Below are 23,129 nucleotides of genomic sequence, written 5' to 3'. Positions count from 1 at the left end.
GGCAATAAGAAAGAACTTCCTCTCCTCGTCACTTGATGCAACTTGTCAAACGCCGTTTGCAAATATCTCTGTACGTGCGCAAATTACGTTGATGTCGTCACAAAGGTCACTGTAATGGCCACCATGTGGACGACTCTGTTTAATGGGAACTGCGCTTCATTTTATGCACGATAACACGAGGCACAATAAGGCCCGAATTTTGAAATGCTACTTTCCTTTCCGATCCCTTTTTCGCTCTCAAAGGGAACCTTCCGCCCAGTTTCAAACAATCCTTTCCTTTCAATCTTCCTTTCGCACATACCAAAGGGCAACCTTTGGAAATGTTTTATTATGGGCTGCCTCTCGTTCTAAATCTCGCCTTTCGTCAATACGCTATTGGTTTTCTTGTTTTCTTGCAGGGCTTTGTAGCTCCTTATTGGCTGAAGCAGGACCGCTGTCTTATCTGCTGTGATGCATGGTGCTCATGTTGCCACATTTGGCAGCATACACCGCGTGGGTATCGTTACTATGGCCCAAATTTTTGGATGACACTTTCCTGGCACTGCTTTCGTTCCTTTCCTTAAGAAGCACGAAAATATACTTTCGTCGTGAGTATTTTAGTGGGGCATGTTACGAATCGTCAGCCGTGGAATTTAGATAGAATAAGTTTTATAACTTTATTTCCCAGTCCAAATGAATAGCTCATTGAGCCGAGGTTATTCACCGCACCGGGGGAGGGGGGATTTATTGGCAAAAGAAGAAAAAAAAAGGAACAGGAAGTATAAAGGGGGAAAGCTCAGCCATTCCGCACGCCGGCACCGGATCCATAGCTTCGTGCCTGTGTCCATAAGAGGTGGTACCCTCTAAAAAACCGAATCCGAGCACACGCTAGATTAAACTCAGCGACTTCCTAATTCTGCTTGAATGTAGTGATGCGTCCTCGGCGAGTCTATATGTGACCTCGTGTTTTCAAAAGACGGGTGAGTCAAGGATAACGATGCCAATTGCCACAAATAGATACGACGAACAGCCAGTAACTCCAGCGGCGAACTTCATACGGTCAAGATGAGCGGCAACGAGAGAGACGTGTGTGTGTGCTTAACACAGATGTACACCGGTTAGTAGAAAGGCTATGGGCATGTATTTGCAGTGGAACGAATTTTCTCATAGTTTAATGTGTACGAGAGCCTGTGCGTTCAGCGGAAGTCGCTTTCTAAACGGGGGGGGGGGGGGGGGGGGGTCGAGGTAGCTTGCCGTTGTTGGCCGCACTCAAGTGGGCATCGTCACGACTAAACGGACGTTTTCGTGAATCATCGAATCAACGAATGACATAAAAGCTTGAAAGAAAAAGTATGGAGACACTAAACCCGAGGCGGTCAGGAACAGCTACTCCCATTATGCGAGAGAGGATATGAAGGTGTATTAAAGAAAGAAAAAAGAAAAGGAAGGTCAGCCAGATAGAGGTCGGCTTACTATTCCAAGCAGCGGAGAAGAAGAGACACGGAGGGGGGGGGGGGGGTAGAGTTAAATTACGCAGATAGGTTAGTCGCAGCTATGACGACCTACTACTCCGCACTCAGAGATATAAGGACAAGGCATAAATCAGGACCTCCAAAAGAACATAGATAGACGAGGGTTCATCATTTAATTCTATAGCTGATTTTGTTTTTTGTTGTTTCTTTTGCTGTGGTGGTGGTGCTGGCGTTCTATTGCCTGTCTGCCTGCCTGGCGGAATTTAATGCCCTGTTGTTTTTTGTGGTGCATGGTGGTTGACTTGGGCTATTATACGCGGTGACATGGGAACGGATTGGGACACGTGGCTACCCGTGTACGTGTGCACGTGTATAACCGGAGGCCGGTATCTGTCTTGCTGTGCGGAAGCATCGCAGCTAACGTCTACCGGCAGCATGCGTCGCGTATGACGAACGAGGTGAGAGCTCAACAGCCTGTGTGCATCGAGGTCCGTTTTCTTATAGGGAAAACTGTTGTTGAAACGCACGAGATGCTGTATAGAAAGAGCTTTCTGAGAGTCTTTTCCATGCCGATTGAAGAGGCTCGAGGGGTGTTCACATTAGACGCGGGCTGCCATTTTTCGATCCCGCCCTTTCCGCTCCCTTAAATACGAACGCAAGCCTGGTCCGGATCTGCCACAGAAGCCTGGCCGGATCTGGCACGCGCGTTACACGAATCAAAATTTCTGACGTCCACTAACTGCGTAACTAACTAACTAACTAACGTAACTGCCAGTAAGCTATAAAAAAATCGCACCTCCCAGGTATAACTAACCCCGACGAATTGATTCGATTACGCATTTCTGACGTAGATATATCGATACATTGCACTCTTCATTCGCTGCTAAGGATTACTGTGAAAGAAGAGGATGTTGTCAATGGACGGTGGAAAAAGCCTGGTACCGCGATACTCGAAGTATAGAGCCAGTGGCGCCGAAGCTCCTTTCGCTGTTTCTGCTCTTCGCAAGGCATTCTGCAAACACTCCGCGAACCGGGTTGCAAACCGGTTTGCAAAATATCATTATCAGTCGTACTGGATTATGAGGGCTCCGTTCCTTTAAAAAGCAGCATTTTTAAACGGCGAGGAGCGTAGTCCGTCCCTCTTCTTGCTGAGTATTCTGAGCTTGCGGAGCGGTGTCCTAGCCTAGGTGACCTGGAGGTCGGTGGATGATGATGATGATGATAGGAGAAAAAAATGGAGATGTGAGCCCGCTCACTGTGGGACAAGCTACTCCAGGTCTAGCAGGAAAAAACACACCCCTAAAAAGACGACAGCCCGGTGGAGATCGTTCTGCCTAAATCCACTTTGTGTTCTTGGGTGTAGCAATGGAAATCGTAATAAAGAGCCGTGGCTTCCCCCTTTCCTTTGCCCCGCTTTCCTTTATGCTTTATCCTGCTACACCCACTCTACCTCTTTTCCTGTTTACTGTTTTTGTTCGTTCGTTTGTTTGTTCTTCTCTTTTTTCTGGCTCTATTTTTTCACCCACAAACGCGTTTTGGAGTAGCCAGTTCTGACTGGGTCGGGATTAACTTCTCCATAATTTTCTTTCTTTTTCCAATCCACTCCAAATCCAGCCGTGGCCCGAGGTGGTGAGCTTTGGGCGTCCGAGCCCGGGCCGACGGACCATGACCTAATTTGGCCCACGTCAATTTCTAGTTCCCATTTCAAGAGTGAGCGCCTCCCGCCCAGGCAGATCGTCCACGGATCCACCGCCCGCACGGAGGAGACCGTGGTAGGTGGGAAAGAACTAGCGCTGACCGACGTCTGGCCATCAGAGAGGTTCGAGAGGATATTGGATAGCTTTCACTTAATTAATGCGAGAAAATTTAGCGAACGGGACACGAAATTTCGTCAGCGAAATTTAGAAAGAGGGCTGTCCGTGGCAATCCCGCCCGACTTCCGGGAACCAGCCCAGAATGCTCTCAACTTCATGTCATCGGCCAGACTTGTACGTATCTTGAGTACGTACTCAAAGTACAGTATTTTAAATACTTTTACCGGTATTTTGGTACTCTATTCAACACTTCTTGCGACAAGTATTTTTAAAGTATTTAAAATACATGTTTCAGTATTTGCTACTCAGTACTCAAAATACTTTCCTTCCACGTCAAGCCGCATCCAGCGCACTTCCCCACCGTGTCCAGATTTTCAGCTCACTGGATGCTAACCCCCTTTGGTTTTGATTCCCGGTTTTAAGGGAGAAAATAAAATGGAGATTTTGGCTTCACTAATGTGAGGCCCGCAACTCCACATCACTTGCACCAGTTACTTTGGTGGAAAACTCCTTGAATGATGATGCCAATGAAGGTGACCCTCTGTAACCCCTGTTTTGTTTAGTTTTGGGGAGTTCGCGCATCTGGTCATCTGGTACAATAGGCTGGTTCTACGCTTGGCCATGCTTGTCAATAGCCCGACCCCTTCGTCAGAGAACGGTTCCTATTAATATTGTCAGGTGAATTCCTAGGAGATTAGGTACAAGAGAATTTCGGCATTTATCTCATTGGTCACCAAAGCATTAAACACGTGCAAGAAGTTGAAAGACCCGAGCTGACATACAGGAGGGATTACGAAGTTTTGGGTCCGAACATATCGCCAAACTTTACTTGAGTTCACCAAAGTCCACCAAACATTACTTGACACCAAGTATTTGCAAATAAAAGATATGCTTAACTATGGCGGATGAAGTTTACTCCCTTCATTTGTACGGCTACTTTCAGAATACGCGTTTCACTTACTACTAATACGAAAGTACTTTAAAGATTAAATATTTCTTAGAGTATTTAGTACTCTACTCAAATTACTTTCAGTTTTCAGTATCTTGTACCCTATTTTAAATATAATTTACGTGGAGTATTTAGTAGCTTATTTTAAATATTTTTGCGCAGTATCTTGTACATGTCTGTCATCGATTATGAAAAATATATAAATAAATGAATAAAAATAAAATTTCCAAAGATATCGGCAATTCGATGAAGCTGAGGAAATCCCCGTCAAAGGGACGAGAAAAATGAGGGCCTTATAAAAATTCGCTAGAAGAAGCACTTTCGTAAGTAGTTAAAACACTGGAATAAGTACATGTGACACACAAGGACACTATTTAGAAATGCACAACACAGTTACGCAATTAAACTACCATTTCTCCCATATGAATAAAAAGCAGGGCAATCTTCCTCACCGCATGGTGTAACGCATAGCCGTGTGTGCTAACGGAATCGTTTGCCTTCAGAAATTAAAAGCGCTACACATTGACCATTGTTTAGGAAACAGAACATTTTCTCTGGTGTATGCCGTATTTTTTTTCTTGCATGTATGATCTGTAATAAATAATAATAGCTATTATTTTTATACGGCATATTATGATCTGTATAATGTGGTGTATTGCTCATTTGGAATGTTCACTAGTGCTCTTTGTAATCATTAGAGGAGGACCTTAGGGAACTGCGTTCTTCATCTGATATAAACGTTACAGGCAACAGACAAAATCAGGCATTTCGTTAAATGATTGAACGATTCCAAGCGTTCTATGAAATGTAGAGTTCGGCCAGGCATTCAACGAAATGCCTAAAAAAAAACAGGCATTTCGTTAAATGCCTAGAGAAGTCGCCCAGGCATTTCGTCAGATACCTGTTCGCGTCGGGCATTTAGGAAAATGTCGGAGTGTGCTATTCGTCAGGCCGAAGCAAGTAGTCTTTTTTTTTTCCCTGTACGAAACGGAAAGATGGACGCTGCGTGTGCAGTATGGTTGCTCTTTATAGCAAGAACAGCACTCAGTCTTTTGGCGGTCGTGGGCCCCTGTGAGGAAGCTGCACCATCACCGGTGTCTTAAGTGTACATGCTACAGGCAAAACGTCCAATAAAGCCAGACAGCCGCACTAGCCTAACCTAACCTAACCTATAACTAAACTAACCAAAGACATCATAAACTGTGTTAGTTTAGAGTATAGGTCATATATATGGGTTATGTTTGGTTGGTGCAGCTGTGGCGGCTTGCATCGCACCCGACTTCCTTGTGAAACGGATTTGAGGAGGCGAGGCAAGCTGTCACAGCCGTACTAACATAATCTAACCTATTACTAAACTAACCTATGACATCATAAACTAGGTTATTAACCCCCCTGTCCCCCACTCCTTCCTGGTGTCCTCTCTCCATCTGTCCACATCTGTACGCCGCTGATGGCCACAGTTGCTTCGCGGCGCTAACACGGAATAAAAATAAATAAAGTAAACTAGGTTAGTTAGGTAAGTAGGTAGTAGTTAGGTAAGTTAGGTAGGTTAGGTACTAGTAAATTAGGTTAAGTTAGGTTGGTGCGGCTGTGACAGCTTAAATCGTTCCCCAACTTCTTTTGAAACGGATTTTGGCGAGGCGGGGCAAGCTGCCACAGTCGCACTAACCTAACGTAAACTTCGCTAAACCAACCTAAGTCGTACATCATAAACTTGGTTAGTTAAGTGATAAGTTGGGTTAGTTTACTGCGGCTGTAGCAGCTTGCGTGGTCTCCGCAAATCCGTTTCGATATAAAGAAGCCGAGTTGTGGAATGGTGACGCCTACCAAAACAATGTCCAAGCAATGGATCGGTGGCCATCCCGAAGCGTCATTTCGGGTCCGCATCTCGTCGTTAAACTTGCGATTAAATGTGTGACGACGTTAAAATTTTCTTGAGTTTGAGGGAAGATACAGGACGAGAAGAAGACACGACAGGCTGTCATGTTACCCAAGCAGCACAATGTACTGAAAGTCGAGTGCAATAGGGATGGGCGTGTAGGTGGGAGGCCTTGAACAGATTCGTAAAACTAAAGAACATTGATAGGACACATACCGCCCACCCCTATTCGACTCCCACTCGACTTTCAGTACATTGTGCTGGTTGGGTATGTTCATCGAGTAAAAGCGCACACACATACACGGGGTGGTGATGAGATGTTTTCTTTTTCCTTTTTTTCGCTTTGCGCACATCACTCGTTGGAAAACAAGTCGATATGATCCGTTCCTTTGCGTTCCAGCTTGCACGTTGGTGGTGCCAATTTCTCCATGTTTTTCTTCTTTTTACTCATTCACTCTTTGCACCTCGTTCGTTGTACATAGCACTTCAGAAGCATTTTGCAAGACGCCCGCCGCGAACGGGCATTTAACGAAATGCGTGGCTTTTTTTAGCCATTTCGTTGAATGCCTGGCCAAACCCGGCATTTCATAAAATGCCTGGAATCGTTCAGTCATTCAACGAAATACGTTGTTCTGCCCGTTACCTGTAACGTAAATAGGTTATATCAATAAATAAAATCCTAATCAATTGATATAAAGATTGGGCCTGCTTGCCCCGGTGCCAAACTGAGGCGTTACTCGTGACCTCATGGACACAAGAAAAAACGTGGAGAGTTTCAATGCTTTGGCGTAAGTTACTCCAAGTACAGGATGAGATACTACTTGATACAAGCTTATGCTCCAACTGTGGCAGCGTGGCGAATATTGAACATAGAATGTGAGCTCCACGAAACGAAGAGGAGGCTACACAGCGTTCAGTCGAGTAGTACTGTCTGCGGGAAGCCATTCAACCTGGTTGCAATTATAGGGCCCTGTCAGAACCGTTCGCAACACCGTCGACATCTCCGAATGTTTATGGAATTTCTGGTAGGTACCGGTTTGCTCCAGGCGCTCCTGTGTATTCGTTATTTTTGCAATGACACTGGGTGTTCCTTTACACTGTTGTTTTTCTTTTATTATATCACTTAATCCTTCTTCTGTTATGTACAGAACAGCGAACCCAGGGCACCTCAATTGTGGACGACTTGTACATTGCTCATTTCACTTGGTCTTCATATCTCATATCATCTAATGTTACACATGTAACGGGCTTGGGTACTGCTCCCCAGGGATGGGCATAAATACATTTTTTGAGTATTTCAATATACATACAAAATACGTCGTTGAAAGAGGTATTTAAATGCTCTTCATAAATACTGTTCAATATGAGTATTTAAATACAAGATATAAATAGAGTATTTAAATACCGTAACTAATACCATTAAAAACTGTGAGGAAGATGTCACCTGGAACTGCAGAAATAGCGATGATCATAAAAACAAATCAGCAACAAATAATAGCATTAATTTGTTAGATCATCGCGTCAACTTTAATATTAGAAGTTTCTCGAAGACTGGACGTTTTAGGCACTTTCTGTTCGGCCGTACAATCAGATTCTCAATGGAGAACAGACTCTCCACAGGTGCCGATTAACAAAGGCTTGTAATAAATTTGACGAAGATGCTTCGTACAACACGGCGATCGGGTAGACGCGACCATTGTCTGCAACAACAATGAGAAACTCGGCATCTAAATGACTTGCCGCGTGCGCATGGTAGCGTAAGCACTGCAATCTGCGGCCCAAACCGTACTTTTTCCCGAAAGGTCAAATGCAGGGCAACTTTGAGATATGAGTCAGTATACTCTGTACTTTTGGTTATTTCTAAAGTATTTACTACCCCAAAAATGTATTTAAATGTAATTAAAAATACATTTTTCAAGTCTGTATTTAAATACAAAATATGATGCATGTACTTATATTTTACATAGTATTTTAACTAAAATGCATTTAAATACTGCCCGTCCCTGCTGCTCCCCAGCGATGAATCAACCCCTTGCCGTAGTCACCATTTACCTGTGGTTGTTGTTGGCTTAAATTACTGAATCTTCCGAATCAATACACTTAAGACACAATGAGGTGAATGAATGACTACCGCTCCTGATTTCAACTATGATTTTAAAAGCCCTTAACTACAATTACGAAAGTCAACCTCAGAAAACCAACCTGTGACGATGGAGTACCAATTGGGGTAGGAACTGCTCGGCATGACAGGCAGTACGTATTCGGCTTTCACACCATTCTCAGCCAGAGTGCGGAATCCAAGCAATCCAGGTTCCTCCAAGTAGTCCCAGCGACAACCATCTACAAGCACTAAAATGACCTTCTGTCTCTCATCTGTGACATCGTTCGCGGCACAGCACACGACACAGCAAATCCACAACACCACCACGGTACGTGCCATCGCTCTTGTGCGAGCTTCCGCTCCAGTCATGTTGCGTGCCATGTAGTGATACAGCTGCGCGTACAGTCACAACAACAAGAGCATGAGTACCAGATGGACGAACACTTGATTCCGTCGGCACCGAGGTACGGGGAGAGGGTGAAACCAAGGCGGAGCCGTGGCTTCTAACAAGCACTCAACGAGGGAGAATATTCGGGCTGTGGCGAACGAGATGGAAGTGAGTTTAAAACGGAGTTGAGGCCAAGGTTGATTGCATTAGGAAGTTGGCTCGAAGTAAAGAGGAAGTCTCGACTCGATATGCAATATTTGTTCTTTCCTTTTGATGCATCTCAGTGGCTGTGTTCATGCATTAAAGCAATATGCAGTAGTGCGAGTTTTCCCGCTTTAAACATGGTCACAAACTTGAGCCCTAGCATGATGGATGTCAGCTATTCACATTTTCAATTCGGGTGGTGCTTTGCCGTGTTTCATTGTTTGTGTAAGCAGCACTCACTTTCGAACTGCGATCGAGTACGATCATGCCAATTTGTCGCCTTACATGAATCGAGATGCGTGAAACCAACTGACATTGTGGCGGGTCGCAAATACAGTAACTATTCGAAATTTAAGGGTTGCAAAACGATTATTCCACTTTTGGGGGAGTCATGATGAGGTGGAAATTTTTTTCCTGAATACACCACGCAAAGTCCCATGACGACGCGATCCCACGTTCGCAAGCTATTGGAGACCGAAAATGTGGCACAGCGAGAGGGACGCCTTCGCACCCTCTCTTCATGTCGCAACTGTCTGCTCATCTGAAGGATCATTCTCTGTCTGTTGTCGCGTTCTGCCTGGCGAGCTTTTTAAAGCGCATTTAAAAAAAAAGCATTATTACAGAAGCAGCGTGCTCTGGAGTCAAATATTGTTATGTGTATTGAATATACAGGGTGCCCAAGGAAACGTACTATTAAGTTATAATTTGCAAAAAAAGAAAGAAAGACTACGCCACTTAGAGGCACGTGGTTTTTGCCACCTCCTGATGTGGATGTCATCTAACTTAAGTTTTATTTGTCAGTTTTCACGAGCTGGACTGGGAAATTTGCAGAGTAAATGTCGCTTTTTACCCCACCAATGTGAAGTGCGTGATGAATTTAATCAACTTCATGATAGTTGACACGAATATTGAGGGGCTATCCTATCTGAAAAATAGCCGAACATCGTGCATTTCGGAGCGCTTACAGCAAAGCGCTTACCCACTTTTTGCGCGCCCTCGCTCTCAGACCGACGAAAGGACGTTGCTAAAACCCTGTCCACCCAGGGATAGTAGAAAAAGTGAAAGTTCTTGAAATGGGGAGAGGGAAGGCATCATCCCAGCAGAAGCCGGATGCGGCAATTATGCCTATCTTATCTGGTATACTACGGCTTCACACAGGTGCGCGGTACATATCGGGTGACGGATTTCGGGTGTATGGCCATCCTAGACCCTCAAGTCTACTGCTGGCTTCTGCTCACCGTCTAGTGCATAGTGTCTTATTGCCCAACGGGCGTGGTGGACGATCGGAAAGGTGTAAGTCGCTGAGTCCCCTGGTCAGCCTCAATGGAGAGATGCGGCGCCTTTTCTCTCGTATGCAGACGTCCGCGCGAAGGCGGATATTTCTGCCCACCGTATTTCAGCGGAGAACGATAGAACTAGAGTGCGTTATGTCATGTTTGTATGCCTACGTACAGCTCCTTCCGCAAACCCGTTAGACTAATGCAAGACTATGGCAAGGACTAAGGCCCGTTAGACCATGGGTGGCAAAAAGTAATACGAAGGTGTTGAATGCTGTTGCGAAACGTGAAGTCATGGGAACCTTCGCTGGACGAATGCGGACCGTCGTCTGCCAGCAATGTCCTTGGAAGGTCAAATGATCCAAACATAGTGCACAGAGCTTAATGTATCGAAGCAGCAGTTCGAAGAAGTCTTCATCTGAATTGACATCCATCTCCTTACCACAAACATTTTGATAATTTTTTTCTACAATTTTTTATTGATTGTAGAACAAAGAAACAAAATGCAAGCAAGCGTGCGTAGGAGTGTAAGGTCCTGTAACCACCACGGACAGGACAGATATGGTGGAGTTCTTTTGTGTTTGTCCTTTGTGTATATCTCCACAAACCCTGGGGAATGTTACATAAAAGACGACCCCTAATCAGTCTATCGAAGTCCACAGTGAAGACCAGACCAGACCGGACAGCTCGCTCGAAGTTTCGTCGGAGGCATGGGATAACTTTTGCAAAAGTCTGACGTGCCTTTGCGATTTGTCGCTCTGATCTTCAAGCCTTGGATACCAAAACGAGGGAACAGCTTGATCTTTCATAGCAGACACCTCTATGATGCGTCTTATGTGTTGTTTAGCGCAAGATGCCTCGCGTCGCTTCGGGAATGATTGGCCTAAATTGAGAATAGATTATCTAATGACTGTAGTATGTTCTTTCTTTCTTCCGTATGAAGGCCACAAATGGCGGTGCGTAAGAGCTAGTGTAGGAGCTGTTTCGCTGAGAGTACCCCGCCTTTCAGATGTCCAGTCAATAAACTGCATTCCTGGGCATCCTCACAGTTGCCTTCGGTTTGTCTTTCTGGAGACAGGCATGCTAGGCATAGGACTTAAAGGTCAGCTATGCCGATATCCCAAATAGTCGAAACGGTTGTGATATTCTGAAAGCCCACATCCAGCTGTCCCCAAAATACACCTTCATTCTCTCAGTTCGGTACAGTACCATGTCAAAAAAATAGGTAATTCATTCCGAAACACACATGGGCGCAGCCATTTTTATGACGTAAATGCGCCCGAACGGGCATTGTGACGTGTACGCGCCTTCGTACTTGTCAGTGGATTTCAGCTACGGCTTCTCGCGGCTTCACGTATCTGTGCTTGAAGATGGCGGACAGCCGGGTTCCACCGTTCCGCGATAAGTAAACAGTGCAGCAGCTGCGAACTCATTCGCGAACCAACCTCTGTGCGATGTTGTGACTGGAATTCGTCGTTTGTGTTTTGTGAGCACGTACAATTTGTATCAAGTCGCGTCTGCGTTAGCCCCTTTACAGCACTTGCCCATTGTAGAGGCTGACGTTTCGACAGCCGTGTCAGCAAGAAAATGCCGACAGCGTTTTATTACTGCAGGAAAATTGTGCTATGTATTTGAGAAACCGCATACTGCTATGGGACAAGTTTTACGTACGATTTATCAATGTGCAACAGCGTCGACGACGGTATGTAACGACGAAAGACGTAAAATGAAATACAAATCACATTTTAAACTTTTTGTGAGTTTCTGTGCATTTTCCAGAAGCTTTCTTTGAATCACGCACTCCCATGTCACGCTGCGTTGTGTGGTACGCTACAAACTACTGCATTTTATGTCTAACATCTGGATATTGTTTGTAATGAACACCGTCGCACAAAAACATGCACACGAAAGCTCCAGTAGCCATGTGGTTGCACACTATGCAGACGCAAAAGAAGTACCAGAGCACATATTGCCACTTAGAAATGTGGTGCCTGAAGAGTTAGGGCATAGCATAGATCCTAGAAATCAGGTGCACCTTATCCTTCTGTAGAGTGCGCTTTCAATTCACAACTCAGCCCATGGGGTGTAAAAGTACTAAAGGCAATTATGTGACTTGTCGTCGTGGGTGACATCACTGGCCAGCCTCGGGATTAATTCCGTGCTCAGGAATTATTGTACAAATCACTTTGTATGTAGGACGTGATAAGCAATATGTAAGTTGCAACCTTGTCTGCAGCATTCTCAATGGCCTCTTACCTTTACAGTGAGAGACACGTTACCAAACCATTTAAAAAGGGCAGTGTAACTTGAGTTTTTAATTTATAAAAATATAAGTATACAATATGTAATATGAAATAAAAAATAACATTTATAAAAATAATTTATAAAAAATAAATAAAAAGGCTTCATGGAAGCAATCCGTTAGCATACCCATTGCACATGAAGCACAATTATATATGCTTGGACATCATCTAATTAATCTTCTGAACCATATGTGTGGCTGCATACGAAATTTTTTATGCGCATCCTCTACCTTCCTATTCCTACATGTGCACACGAATAACAGTGCATATATATGAAGTGGCAAAAAGCAACGCTAGACTCTACCATCATTGTGCCCCTTTAACTTTTCCACATTTATGTCTGGTGAACAGGGAATATCTCACTAGAAAAGAAGACATTTGCGCATTGTTTGGCAAGCAAATAAATATATTTATTTACATTTTCCATAAATCAACAATGTTGTGACCTGGTGCAAATATTAATGTCAACAAGTAAAGTACTTGCAAATTATTCCTATGTGCTCAAATGCAGATATGACAATTCTGTTTTTGTACCTCAGCACAGTACAGTTTCAAAATTAACAAACTGCACAGCATCAGCAATCTTAAAGTATCTCAAGAGGGGAATCACATAAAGCTCCAATAATAGACTGTGCAAACAAAGCTAAAAAAAAAAAAAAAGTACTTCAAGAAAAATCTTAATAATCGGTTGCCGTTGTGATATGTACTACTATGCACAGTTCATTAATGGAACATGTTACCTCATTGCATTGCCTCCATGTCAGCTCTAGAACAGGCAGCTTTTTAGGTCGCTCTTTTCGTGTTTTTCTATTGTCTTTTTTTCTTTTCTGTTTTTGCATTAGCAAGCATGGCCATAGTGAATCACAAGCAACCAAGGGCAGTATGAGACATCTACAATGCGACTGCTAGCTCTAAACTGATATATTTATTAGCAGACTCTGGAATATACACATATGCTGCTAAGAAAATGACAATTTAACCAATAGAATAACAGACAAGAAAAAGGGTTATATATCTTCCCCTCTCCTCATTCTATTTCACACGCAGCCCTAGTATCATTCTGAGTGTGTCCGTGCATTCCCTTTGAGATAACGTATCTCTGACAGAAGCAAATCCAACAGCGGACTGCTTACGGATGCAACTATCTTGGATTTCTCTAAGCACTTGTTATTTAACCGCTGCCTTGAGCTGTGTGTTCTGGAAATTTAGGCAGCATCCAGAGCCCCTGCTGTGTTGCCATGTTTCTCGAGAGCCTGTGTTTCACTATGGCTCTCAGATACAAACTACCCAATTTCAACACAGTAGAAAACACAGATTTGTAAATAGCATCTGTTGATTGCACCGTACATACCCCCCACATAAAGGATCATAGTGGATACTACATCTTGTGCGATAATGTCAGGAACACAAAAAATATAGATTTTAAACCACTCTTACGTCGTAGTAGTAGTATTTGTGTGAAGCTGCGCAATTCCTGTCCTGCAAATAATTTCAACCATATGTTTCATCTGCCAGCGTGATGATCCCCTGAAAAGCAATTCACACTTGGCGGGAACTACCGGTTCTGAAACCTATCCCTGACATGTGTAGCCATCAGGGAGGAAACCCAAGGGCTGCGGTGGAAAAGACAAACACACACGGGCTATGTTCTCTCTGTGTATCAGCTGCTCTGGCTAGGTTTCTATTCACGCTTAATGGCCGTAGCAGTATTGCATGAAGACCACTGCTAAGTTGTGTTGAGAAACACCACTTTATGTTTGCCATGTCTAAATGAAACGTACCTGACCTGATCCAAATTAACCGTTCTGAGTCTGGAACACACAAAGAGAAAAACGCAACACACGCCACAACATTAACAGATAGCAAATGAGCTGTAGTGAGCTCCACCTTGGGACAAAGTCAACAAGTAATTCACCAAAAGTCAATGAGCGCCTGAAATGTAACATCTCCAGTGGCATAGCCCGACCTCAAAGGTAGGGGGGGGCTCGATACGAAAACTCCCCCCCCCCCTCGCTGATCCTGTGTCGACAACACACACATACTTGTGCACACTTCAAACTGAGGATTAAAAAAGGGAACGAAATAGTTGATTTAGACGTTCACAGTACGATTACATGTATAGGCTGTCATGACCAATGAAGTGGTGTCACGAGATTGGAAGTATTTTGAAAAGCTCATACTTTGAAAACCATTCAAGAATGCTTCTTAGATAGACGCCAAAAACTGCAAGAACTTTCGCGATAGGGACACTGGTCCCCCCCCCCCCATATATTACCGTATTTTCACGCGTATTAGCCGCGGCTTATGCGAGATTTATTTTTTTCGCGGACGCTCTGCGGCTTATCCGTGGGTGCTGGTTATCTGGTGACTATTTTTCCCTGGTACTTTCCCCATACCGCGGGTTAAACGAAAGGGCCGACAGTGCCTCGTGTTTTTCGGAACAGGACCGCCCTGCCAGTGCACGAACAATACCGAACAGGGGCGGGTCCACTCCACATTCGAGTGGACTAACCCGTCAATCCACGAAAAACACGCAACAAGGGCACAATCCGATCTTAGTAGAACACTAGAACTGACCTCCTTATATACATCATGCCGACACCGGAATGTGGACAGGGTTTATGGCCTTCCCCATGGTCTCCTTTGTCGGCAGACCCATAGGAAGGGTTCAATACACCTGTCATCGGGATAAAACGTGGTCAGCTTAGCGCCAGTTCTCATTTGACGAGAGCAGCAGCATTCGTGGACACGGGCACGGCAGTTAGAGGTGAGGCATGGCTCCAACGCTGAGGCATAGCCACGACAGCGGCTTCAAACTAACAGTCGTCGACTTCGCGGACAAGTGCGGGAACAGGGCAGCTGGCAGGGAGTACGGCGCTGACGAGCGTTGAGCGTCTCTGTTGATTTTGTATGTGCATCACTGGTTTAGCGCACAAAGCAGTCGCGTCGTATTACCCGCGGCTTATCTGCGAGTGCGGCTTATCTGCAGAAACATTTTCAAAATGTATCTAAAAACGAGTCCTGCGGCTTATCTGCGGTGCGGCTAATACGCGTGAAAATACGGTATGTTCTCGGATTTGCACGATTTGTGTGGGTCGGTCCGTGGCAGGTAGGGGGGGGCTCGAGCCCCCCCTAGCCCCGCCGTGGCTACACCACTGAACATCTCTGACTGGTAGCAGGATGGCCCACGTTCAATTCCTGGTGCTAGCACTGACTGGCTTTTTCATGAATTATTTGTTTGAAGTTTCGATGTGCTTGAGAACCATTCGTCAACCATTGTATCCTCATGAGGTGATGAGGGTTTGTCATCCCAAAGAGACTCCCTTTCTGGCATGTGTCCTTATGGATGCTCATCACTGCAGAAAAAAAGAAAGAAAGGAAAAGCATTTAATGACAAGAAATGGATAGTCGCATTTACTGCATAATGATTGTGCACAACAGAAAGAATACTTTTGCACAGAAGGCTGTACTTCTTGATGTCTAACATCAAGTTACAAAATTCCAGAATATATGACATGTTGTAAGGCAGAGAATAAGTAGAGTTATTGAGTTGTCGAGTTGAGTTGAGGGGGCAGTTGTACCCCCTTTTTATTTTATTATATATGATTATATAATTATCTTTATGTCTGTACCACCCCTCGCTCTCTACATTACAACATGTTTTATATATTCTGGGATTTTGTAACTTCATGTTAGACATTAACAAGAGCAGCCTTGTGCACGAAAGTCTCGTCTCATTAAAATTTAGATGCTCTCAACAGTCTTCTTTCTGTTGTGAATCTCTATCGCAGCATACCTGCACATTGCTGTTCTACGTACTGTGACTTTGCAGTAAGAGTATGGACTTTGGGTAAAAAGACTACACAGCACTGCTCAGGTATTTTTGCCTATCGAACAGTATGTATGTATGCAGTATGCACACAGTATTTGTGCACCGGAACCACTAAAAATGTAGTGAATGTGGCATTGCCCACGGTAATGCACCAAGTTGAACACAATTATTGTAGAATCCAGGTATTTTAGCTTACATGACAAGCCAGTACCACACCAGTATCCAGTGTGAAGTTGTGACAAATAAATAGTTTCCATTTTTCTTAGCTCTCAGAAAACAGACAGTGAATTAATAAGAGTAGACGATGCTAACATGAATTCTGGGCTATTCTTCAGATGAAGATTCACAGATAGTAAAGGCACCTTCCTCAATGGACGTTGATGACACTGAAAATTCTAAAATGTTATCAGAGGCGACATCAGCTTCGGTGTGCCAAAGGATTGTATGTCCAACAGTAATCCAGCTAACAGTAACAAAAATGTGCAAAAGACAAATTAACTGAACTAATGTAACGTACCTTCTATATCAGACAGTAAAGCTTGTAACACCCCATCCACAGGAACCAGTGTCCAGACACAAAAGTGCTTGAACTGGGAGATAGCAGCTAATCGGAATGGCGATCTTTGTTTTCCACCCTCGAAGCACAGGTTGTAACTTTGAGGGCAGATTTAAAAGTGGTGTCAAAATGTCTGCATGCGAATGCACATGAAAAGTTGAACATAGATGAATACTCAAATTATAACATCACATTGTCATACCTGTTGGTGGAGGTGGATTGCAACTAACGTGTCAGCAATTTCTTCATGACCAGATGCAAGCCAGATCATGCTTCATTTCCGCCTTCAGCGTGCACCTGTGATAATTCAGAAGTTAGATTATCAATAGTACTATTGTGTTGTTAATCGTGGTTATATCAGAGTAAGCGCAGTGGGACAGCTGCACAATCGATTCATTAAGCTTGCTATTTTTTTATATCTGAACCTCGACTTACCATTTTTTGCTCTCGTTTTTTGCCTTGATCCTCCGTGGCACGTTCAAAATGTTATGCGTCGGGCACCTCGGATTTTCATCAGACGATTTCGTGCCAAGATTCCAAATTGCCTCTGGAGTCGCGCGTAACCTATGATAACATTCGTGGACGAAATCCTTGCAGTGGAAATTAGCAGGCACCACTGTCAGCCAAGAGCTTCGCACTGCTTGGTCTTTTGGCAGCTTATAATAGGTAACACTTGAATGCACCGATGAATTGTTCTAACAGCGTAGCACTCTCGCATCTTCGACAACTTCGCCGTGGCATATTTACGAATCATATCGCTCCAGCCCATAAAAGGCAAGGTCAGAACAAGGAAGTGCACTTTCCAAACGACGCTGTGCCAAAAAAAAAAAAACATTCACATGCTTTGTTTCCGGCTTAGCAACAACATAACAGCTGTTCGCTTATGTACGATGCACAGAGGAGGAAACGAAAGAAGCCAAGCAGCCAAGCCAAGAGTCCATGCCAAGCCAAAGACAGATAAACCGAGAGCAGTGACGTCGGTGCGCCCGTGCGCAGGGTTTGCCGACGGTCTGACGGCCGGGCGTGGGAACTAAAAAAACTGTTTTCTAAACAACTGCTAACAGTTGGAGCAAGATATTTCGCACACATATTCAGTGTTCGGTAATGAACACGCAGCGCGAGTATCGCTCAGTTCTGCGGCACTTCAAAATCGGCATATCTGACCTTTAAAGCATCTGCTTCCACGTTGCTATTCCCCGCCCTGAATTCTAGGGTATAGGAAGGGTGTTCAATAAGTTTGTGGCGGCCCGTGGACGACAACGACGACGTGCCTCTGCTGCCGCGCGCCACTGCGCCTGGCAGTCAGTTGTACCTGCACCGTCCTAGCGTGAGGCCACGACCATCTGCCCGCTGGGACATTCCATCATCGCCGGTCAGGACTTAGAGGAACACCACCTCCTCTGCATTTGGTGACCCGAACGTGAACACCGTGTTCGGTGTAATTCGGTCATTCACCATCCTAAATTTTTCGGCAAACCACCAGCGAACCACTCTATAGCAGGCAAGGCGCGCCGGGACCACTGTTCCACCGGGGACCCGCAGGGAGACCACAGTAAGCTGCCGGCACTCAGCAAACACTCAACACAATCAGCTACCACTCAAGCAGTCAAGCACTCAGCATTCATATCTCATCACTGGGACCCGCCCGTCTGAGGGAGGAGTGATGTGGCGGCCCGTGGACGACGACGACGACGTGCCTCTGCTGCCGCGCACCACTGCGTCTGGCAGCCAGTTCTTCCGACACCGTCCTAGCGTGAGGCCACGACAATCTGCCCACTGGGACATTCCATCATCGCCGGTCAGGACTTATGTAGAGGAACACCACCTCCTATACAAGTTCTAAGCGTAGGTCCTGAACATCAATTCACTTCGCGCATCGCTTTTCAATTTATCCTAAAGGAAGGGAACTTTTCTCGCGCCCCTGTAAATAATGCTAAACTGTCTCTCTGAATCATAATCATCAATAAATCGCTGTCCTTGACGGTGCTTCTTCAATGTCAAAACAGAAAGAAGTCACTGGGGGCAAAATCCGGAGAATAGGCTGGGTAGTTGCCGCCTTCGAATCTGCAGTCCCGTGGCCAAAACGACCGACAGCATCTAAGATTGTTATATCTTGCGTTATGGAAGCCAATATCTCCACCCGGGTTCAGTCGTGTCCGAGCCGTGGTGTTTTACACGCACATGTCACGATCTGAGATTCCTTTTGCGGGACTTTATTGAAAGAAACGGGTACGCGTGGCCAAACTCGTTCACCTCGAACGATACTGCGAAGGCGGCGCATGTCGCTTCCCATCGCCGCTGCGCCTTGGGTTCTCTGGCGGGCTCTGGCTCTTCCACGGTGCTGAGCCCCCCCCCCCCCCCCCCAATCTGGATCAATCGCACTCCATCGTCTTTGTCGGTCACTTTCACACTCTCACAAGTCGGAAGTTACCCCGCTGGTAGAGGGTTAGGGCTCGCGGTGCGCACCCTAATCGAATCTGCCTCCGCTGCTAATCTCCTTCGGCGCTCCTGTAGTTCTCTGGAGCGCTCGATGCTGGACATCGGGGCTCCTTCCGAGGGCCCTTCTTATGGCCGTTTCCTTCGTTTCGATGGACATCGGGGCTCCTTCCGAGAGCCATTCTTATGGCCGTTTCCTTCGTTTCGATCGACTCATTCGTGAGACAGACTGCCCGCAAGGCATGCGTACCCCTCTCCCATACTCACCGTAGTTTTGGCGCTCTATGGCCTTTGTTGCCTTTGTGCCATTAAACCCATAATCTCTCTCTCTCTCCCTCTCCCGCACGCACCCGCCACACCCAGAGATTGCGTCCGTCTCGTCGTCTTACACGCGTAAGCTACGTGGATCTTGGGCGGTTGGTTGCTATCGGTTTATTGCTCACCGAGTTATTGCGTTAGGAATTCGGCATAATTTCTTTGCATCGTAAATCATAACCTGGCCACAAAGCCGAACTTACAGACGATTGTGATTGGAAAAATACAATGCTTATTATAATTCACTGTTTCACACAGTGGGAAAACTGAAAGTAAATTATAGGGATGTGCCAACCGAATCCGCGAATCCTAGGCAGGGATTTGAGATTCGGGAATCCGAATCCCAGTACCCAAAACGGCGAATCGAATCTTTCGAATCCAACAACCACGTCTGTTTGTTTCTTTTCCAAATTGGCGCCTCCAGAGTCCGCCGAAAGTCCAATTGACCGACGGGTGTTTTCTTGTTTCTTTGTTTACATTGCTCTGGACTGAAAGAGTTCAGGCAGGAACTGTTACAGTACAAGTTTAAAAGTAATATGCTTTAGCTTTTGATTGTTGCTTTAGCTTTATGGAAATAATTCAGATTCCGGAATTTATGTATTTCTTGTCGTCGATGAACAAGGGGGATGTTAAATAAATTACGTCTAAAAGGAGACAAAAGTATCATATTCTGCTTTAAAACACTTTTCAGCAGAAGTTTTTTTTTCCTTGGCTTTTTAAACTCTTCTTAAAGAAAGGGTTCGTAAGATTCGTGGATTCGCAGAACCTTCCTTGTGTTAGTATTCGCAACATATATGATTCGTCCCATCTGTAATAAATTATGAAACTGTCAGGATGGGCTCATGGCAAAATGGGTCGGCGTGAACAAATGTCCGGTCTCAGCTTTGAATTGGTGAGCAAGTGCCCGGTGAGCCCGCTCCCCGGTGACTCAACGGTGGTGGACGTGGGACACGCACATACATTGGATGATGATGAGGTGGGCGATTCACCGCCGCTGAGGCAGTACACTGCCCTATTGCATGTTGGGAAAGGATGAGGGGATGATGATGGGGGCTTTCAGAGAGCCGTCACTAGACCGGTGGAGCACAAGTACTCCGCAAGAAGACGAAGGCCTTGCATCTGGTGGGAAGCGTTCGACCACGGTCCGAGGATCTTCGCGAGGTTGAACGGACGCTTGTCAATACGTTGCATAGAGGCTTCCATTAGTGCACGCTCGTGATGATATTGCCCACAAGCCAGGATGACGTGGCAGAGGTCGCCGTGTACCCCACATGTGGGGCAGAGGGAAGACGAGGTGGAGCTGAGACGGTGTTGAAAGTAAAGTGTAAAGGCAACGTTGAGCCTCATGCGGTGGAAGAGAGCAGTAAAGGGGCGCGGTAGTCGCGCAGGAAGTACGAGAGAAAGCGTGGGGTCTACATCCGAGAGAAGGGAGTGAGCTATGTCGTGTTGTCACTGAGCCTGCATCTTGGGGCCGGTGAGTGTAGAAAGGAGGTATCTTCGGTCGTCCGACGACGTCATCGGGAAAAAAGCTGCGTGCTGATGGGCCTTCAAAGCGGCTCTGTCTGCTTCTTCATTGCAGCTGATGCCGACATGTCCGGGGATCCACTGCAATGCGACAGTGTGCCTTGCAATGACCGCAGGATGTCAAAGACAACAGGACCGAGGAACCCACGTATCCCCCAAGTTGGCCACACACTGGAGCGCTGGTCTTGAGTCTGTAAAGACGACGACTGAGCTGAACTGGCTGATATTTTTGCATAGTAAAGAGAATGGCCTAGAGTTCGGCACACGTAGACGATGTTCTGTGAGAAAGACGGTGACCACAGGAGGCTGACTGAGATGGAATGACAAATGCCGAGGACGAGCCAACCCGAGTAGATGACCCGTCAGGGAAAACCGACGTTGACGCCGTGTACTTGGCATTCATCATGCCCAGGGTAAGCTGCTTGGCGACACACGGGGCTGTATCCCTTTTCCTTCCATGTAGGCCAGGAACAGTTAGGCGGGTGACGGTGCTTGACAGAGACCATGGAGGGGGCACTGGGAGCCACTGTCTTCACCACGAAACGCGGAACACTAGGCTTCAGCTGAGCCATCACCGGGCGGACCTTGCAATGCTTGAGCCTCAAGATCTTCGATACGAGCGGGTGCCGCCGATGATAGGATAAAAGGCGGAGGAAAAGACGGCAGGTCTCACCATAGCGTCCAGCGGGGTGTCCTTCGCTTCAGCAATAACTGCTCGGGTCTCTCCTGCTCGGAGGACGCCAAGGCACACACGAAGGCTTCGCGCCAGGAGGCACTGCAACCTATGATCTGAAGACGTCGGCAGGCCATTAAGCACAGGCAAACTATACGCGAGGGACCCTCGAACCCAAGCCCTGTGAACGGCCAACAGAGAGCTCGTGTCAGTGCCCCATCTCATGCCTGTCAAGCGACGGATCACCGCAGTCCAACGGTGGATCTTGAATCGCTTAGGCATTATGCCCGTTTGGTGTCTCGACATGTCAAGCACCCGTTGGCCCGCTGGATTCGTACGCGAACAAGGTCGAGCATTATCCAAACTCTGGTGCCCTACTTCCAAGAAATACCTCTGTTCAAGCCTCTGCCTGCAGCTCTCCTCCTGGACGCTGAAACTCCCTCCAGTGTCACCAGAGGTGCCAGGCCTCAAGTCAAAGAAGGATACTTCAGGGCCTGTTCTAATACAGCTCGCACGGGATGTGGTTGCTCAGTACCCCGAACTCCAGCAGATATTTACAGATGCGTCCACATCGCAAGAGTCGTCGACATGCGCGTTCGTCATTGCGTCATCGGGAGAGCACCGTGCGATACGTGTCTCACAGGACGTCATCAACTGCGGCAGAGCTCTACGCCATCGAGGCAGCTCTCCTACACATAGCGTCAAAAGAAACCCCGACTTCATGTGTTATTTTCTCTTATTCAAAATTTGGCCTCAAAGTAATGCAAGGTTCGACGACATCCTCGCTTGCACCGGTCGTATACAGTGTTATCGCAGCATACAACTCTGCCGAAACAAAGGGTCACAACATCATCATCCAGTGGATCCTAGGGCACTGCGGTATCAGTGGAAATGAGAAGGCGGACCAGGCTGCTCGAATTGCTCACCATAAAAGAACTACTCACAAAATCTATTTCGCGCAATCCGATGCGAAGTACTTGCGGGCCTCCTTACGTGATCGCCTCTCTAAAACCACGTGGACAGGCGACGTCATGAGGCCGTTAGAGTCTGTCATCCATCGCCTGCGACTCAACGTCCCGTTCGCAGGAGCATTCCTTCATAAGATAGGTGTCGTATGGATCGCCGAACTGTTCAACTTGCGGAACTGTGGAGAACACGGGGCACGTGCTGGTCACTTGCCGACGCTTCAACTCTAGTCGGCGAGCACTGAAGAACGCCCTCGCGAAACTTGACAGCCGACCCTTTAGCGTTGAGTAGGTACTGGAGAGCTGGCCAAGGCAGCACCAGCAACCTGCGCTGTGTGCACGGACGACCTACCTCAAGGACATACGTGCTGATATAATCTTTTAATTCATTCAGTACTTCCATAGGTCGAGCATCCTGGAACAGCTGGTCGCACCAGTGTGACCTACGTTTCCATTTTTTTT

General features: G+C 46.1%; 1 protein-coding gene and 1 long non-coding RNA gene across 2 annotated transcripts in view; both read right to left on the bottom strand.

Annotated features, from left to right (window-relative positions):
• LOC135385307 (glycerophosphocholine cholinephosphodiesterase ENPP6-like) overlaps positions 1–8,720 on the bottom strand; it is a 32,318-nt gene extending 23,598 nt beyond the window's left edge. The window contains exon 1 of the mRNA XM_064614538.1: positions 8,296–8,720. Coding sequence (XP_064470608.1) covers positions 8,296–8,575 — 280 coding nt within the window. The 5' untranslated portion in view covers positions 8,576–8,720. The remainder of the gene's footprint in view (positions 1–8,295) is intronic.
• A 6,764-nt stretch (positions 8,721–15,484) lies between these two features.
• On the bottom strand, positions 15,485–17,729 carry LOC135383380 (uncharacterized). The gene is made up of 4 exons (XR_010419840.1): positions 17,190–17,729; positions 16,957–17,051; positions 16,716–16,887; positions 15,485–15,722 (listed from the first exon to the last, which is right to left on the bottom strand). It is a non-coding gene; the product is annotated as an uncharacterized LOC135383380 (long non-coding RNA).
• Positions 17,730–23,129: the final 5,400 nt, after the last annotated feature.

The sequence above is a fragment of the Ornithodoros turicata genome, chromosome 2, assembly GCF_037126465.1.
Source record: "Ornithodoros turicata isolate Travis chromosome 2, ASM3712646v1, whole genome shotgun sequence".
In the NCBI taxonomy this organism is placed as follows: domain Eukaryota; kingdom Metazoa; phylum Arthropoda; class Arachnida; order Ixodida; family Argasidae; genus Ornithodoros; species Ornithodoros turicata.
Note: the sequence above shows the minus strand (reverse complement) of the source record. Positions and strands in the feature narration are given on the sequence as shown.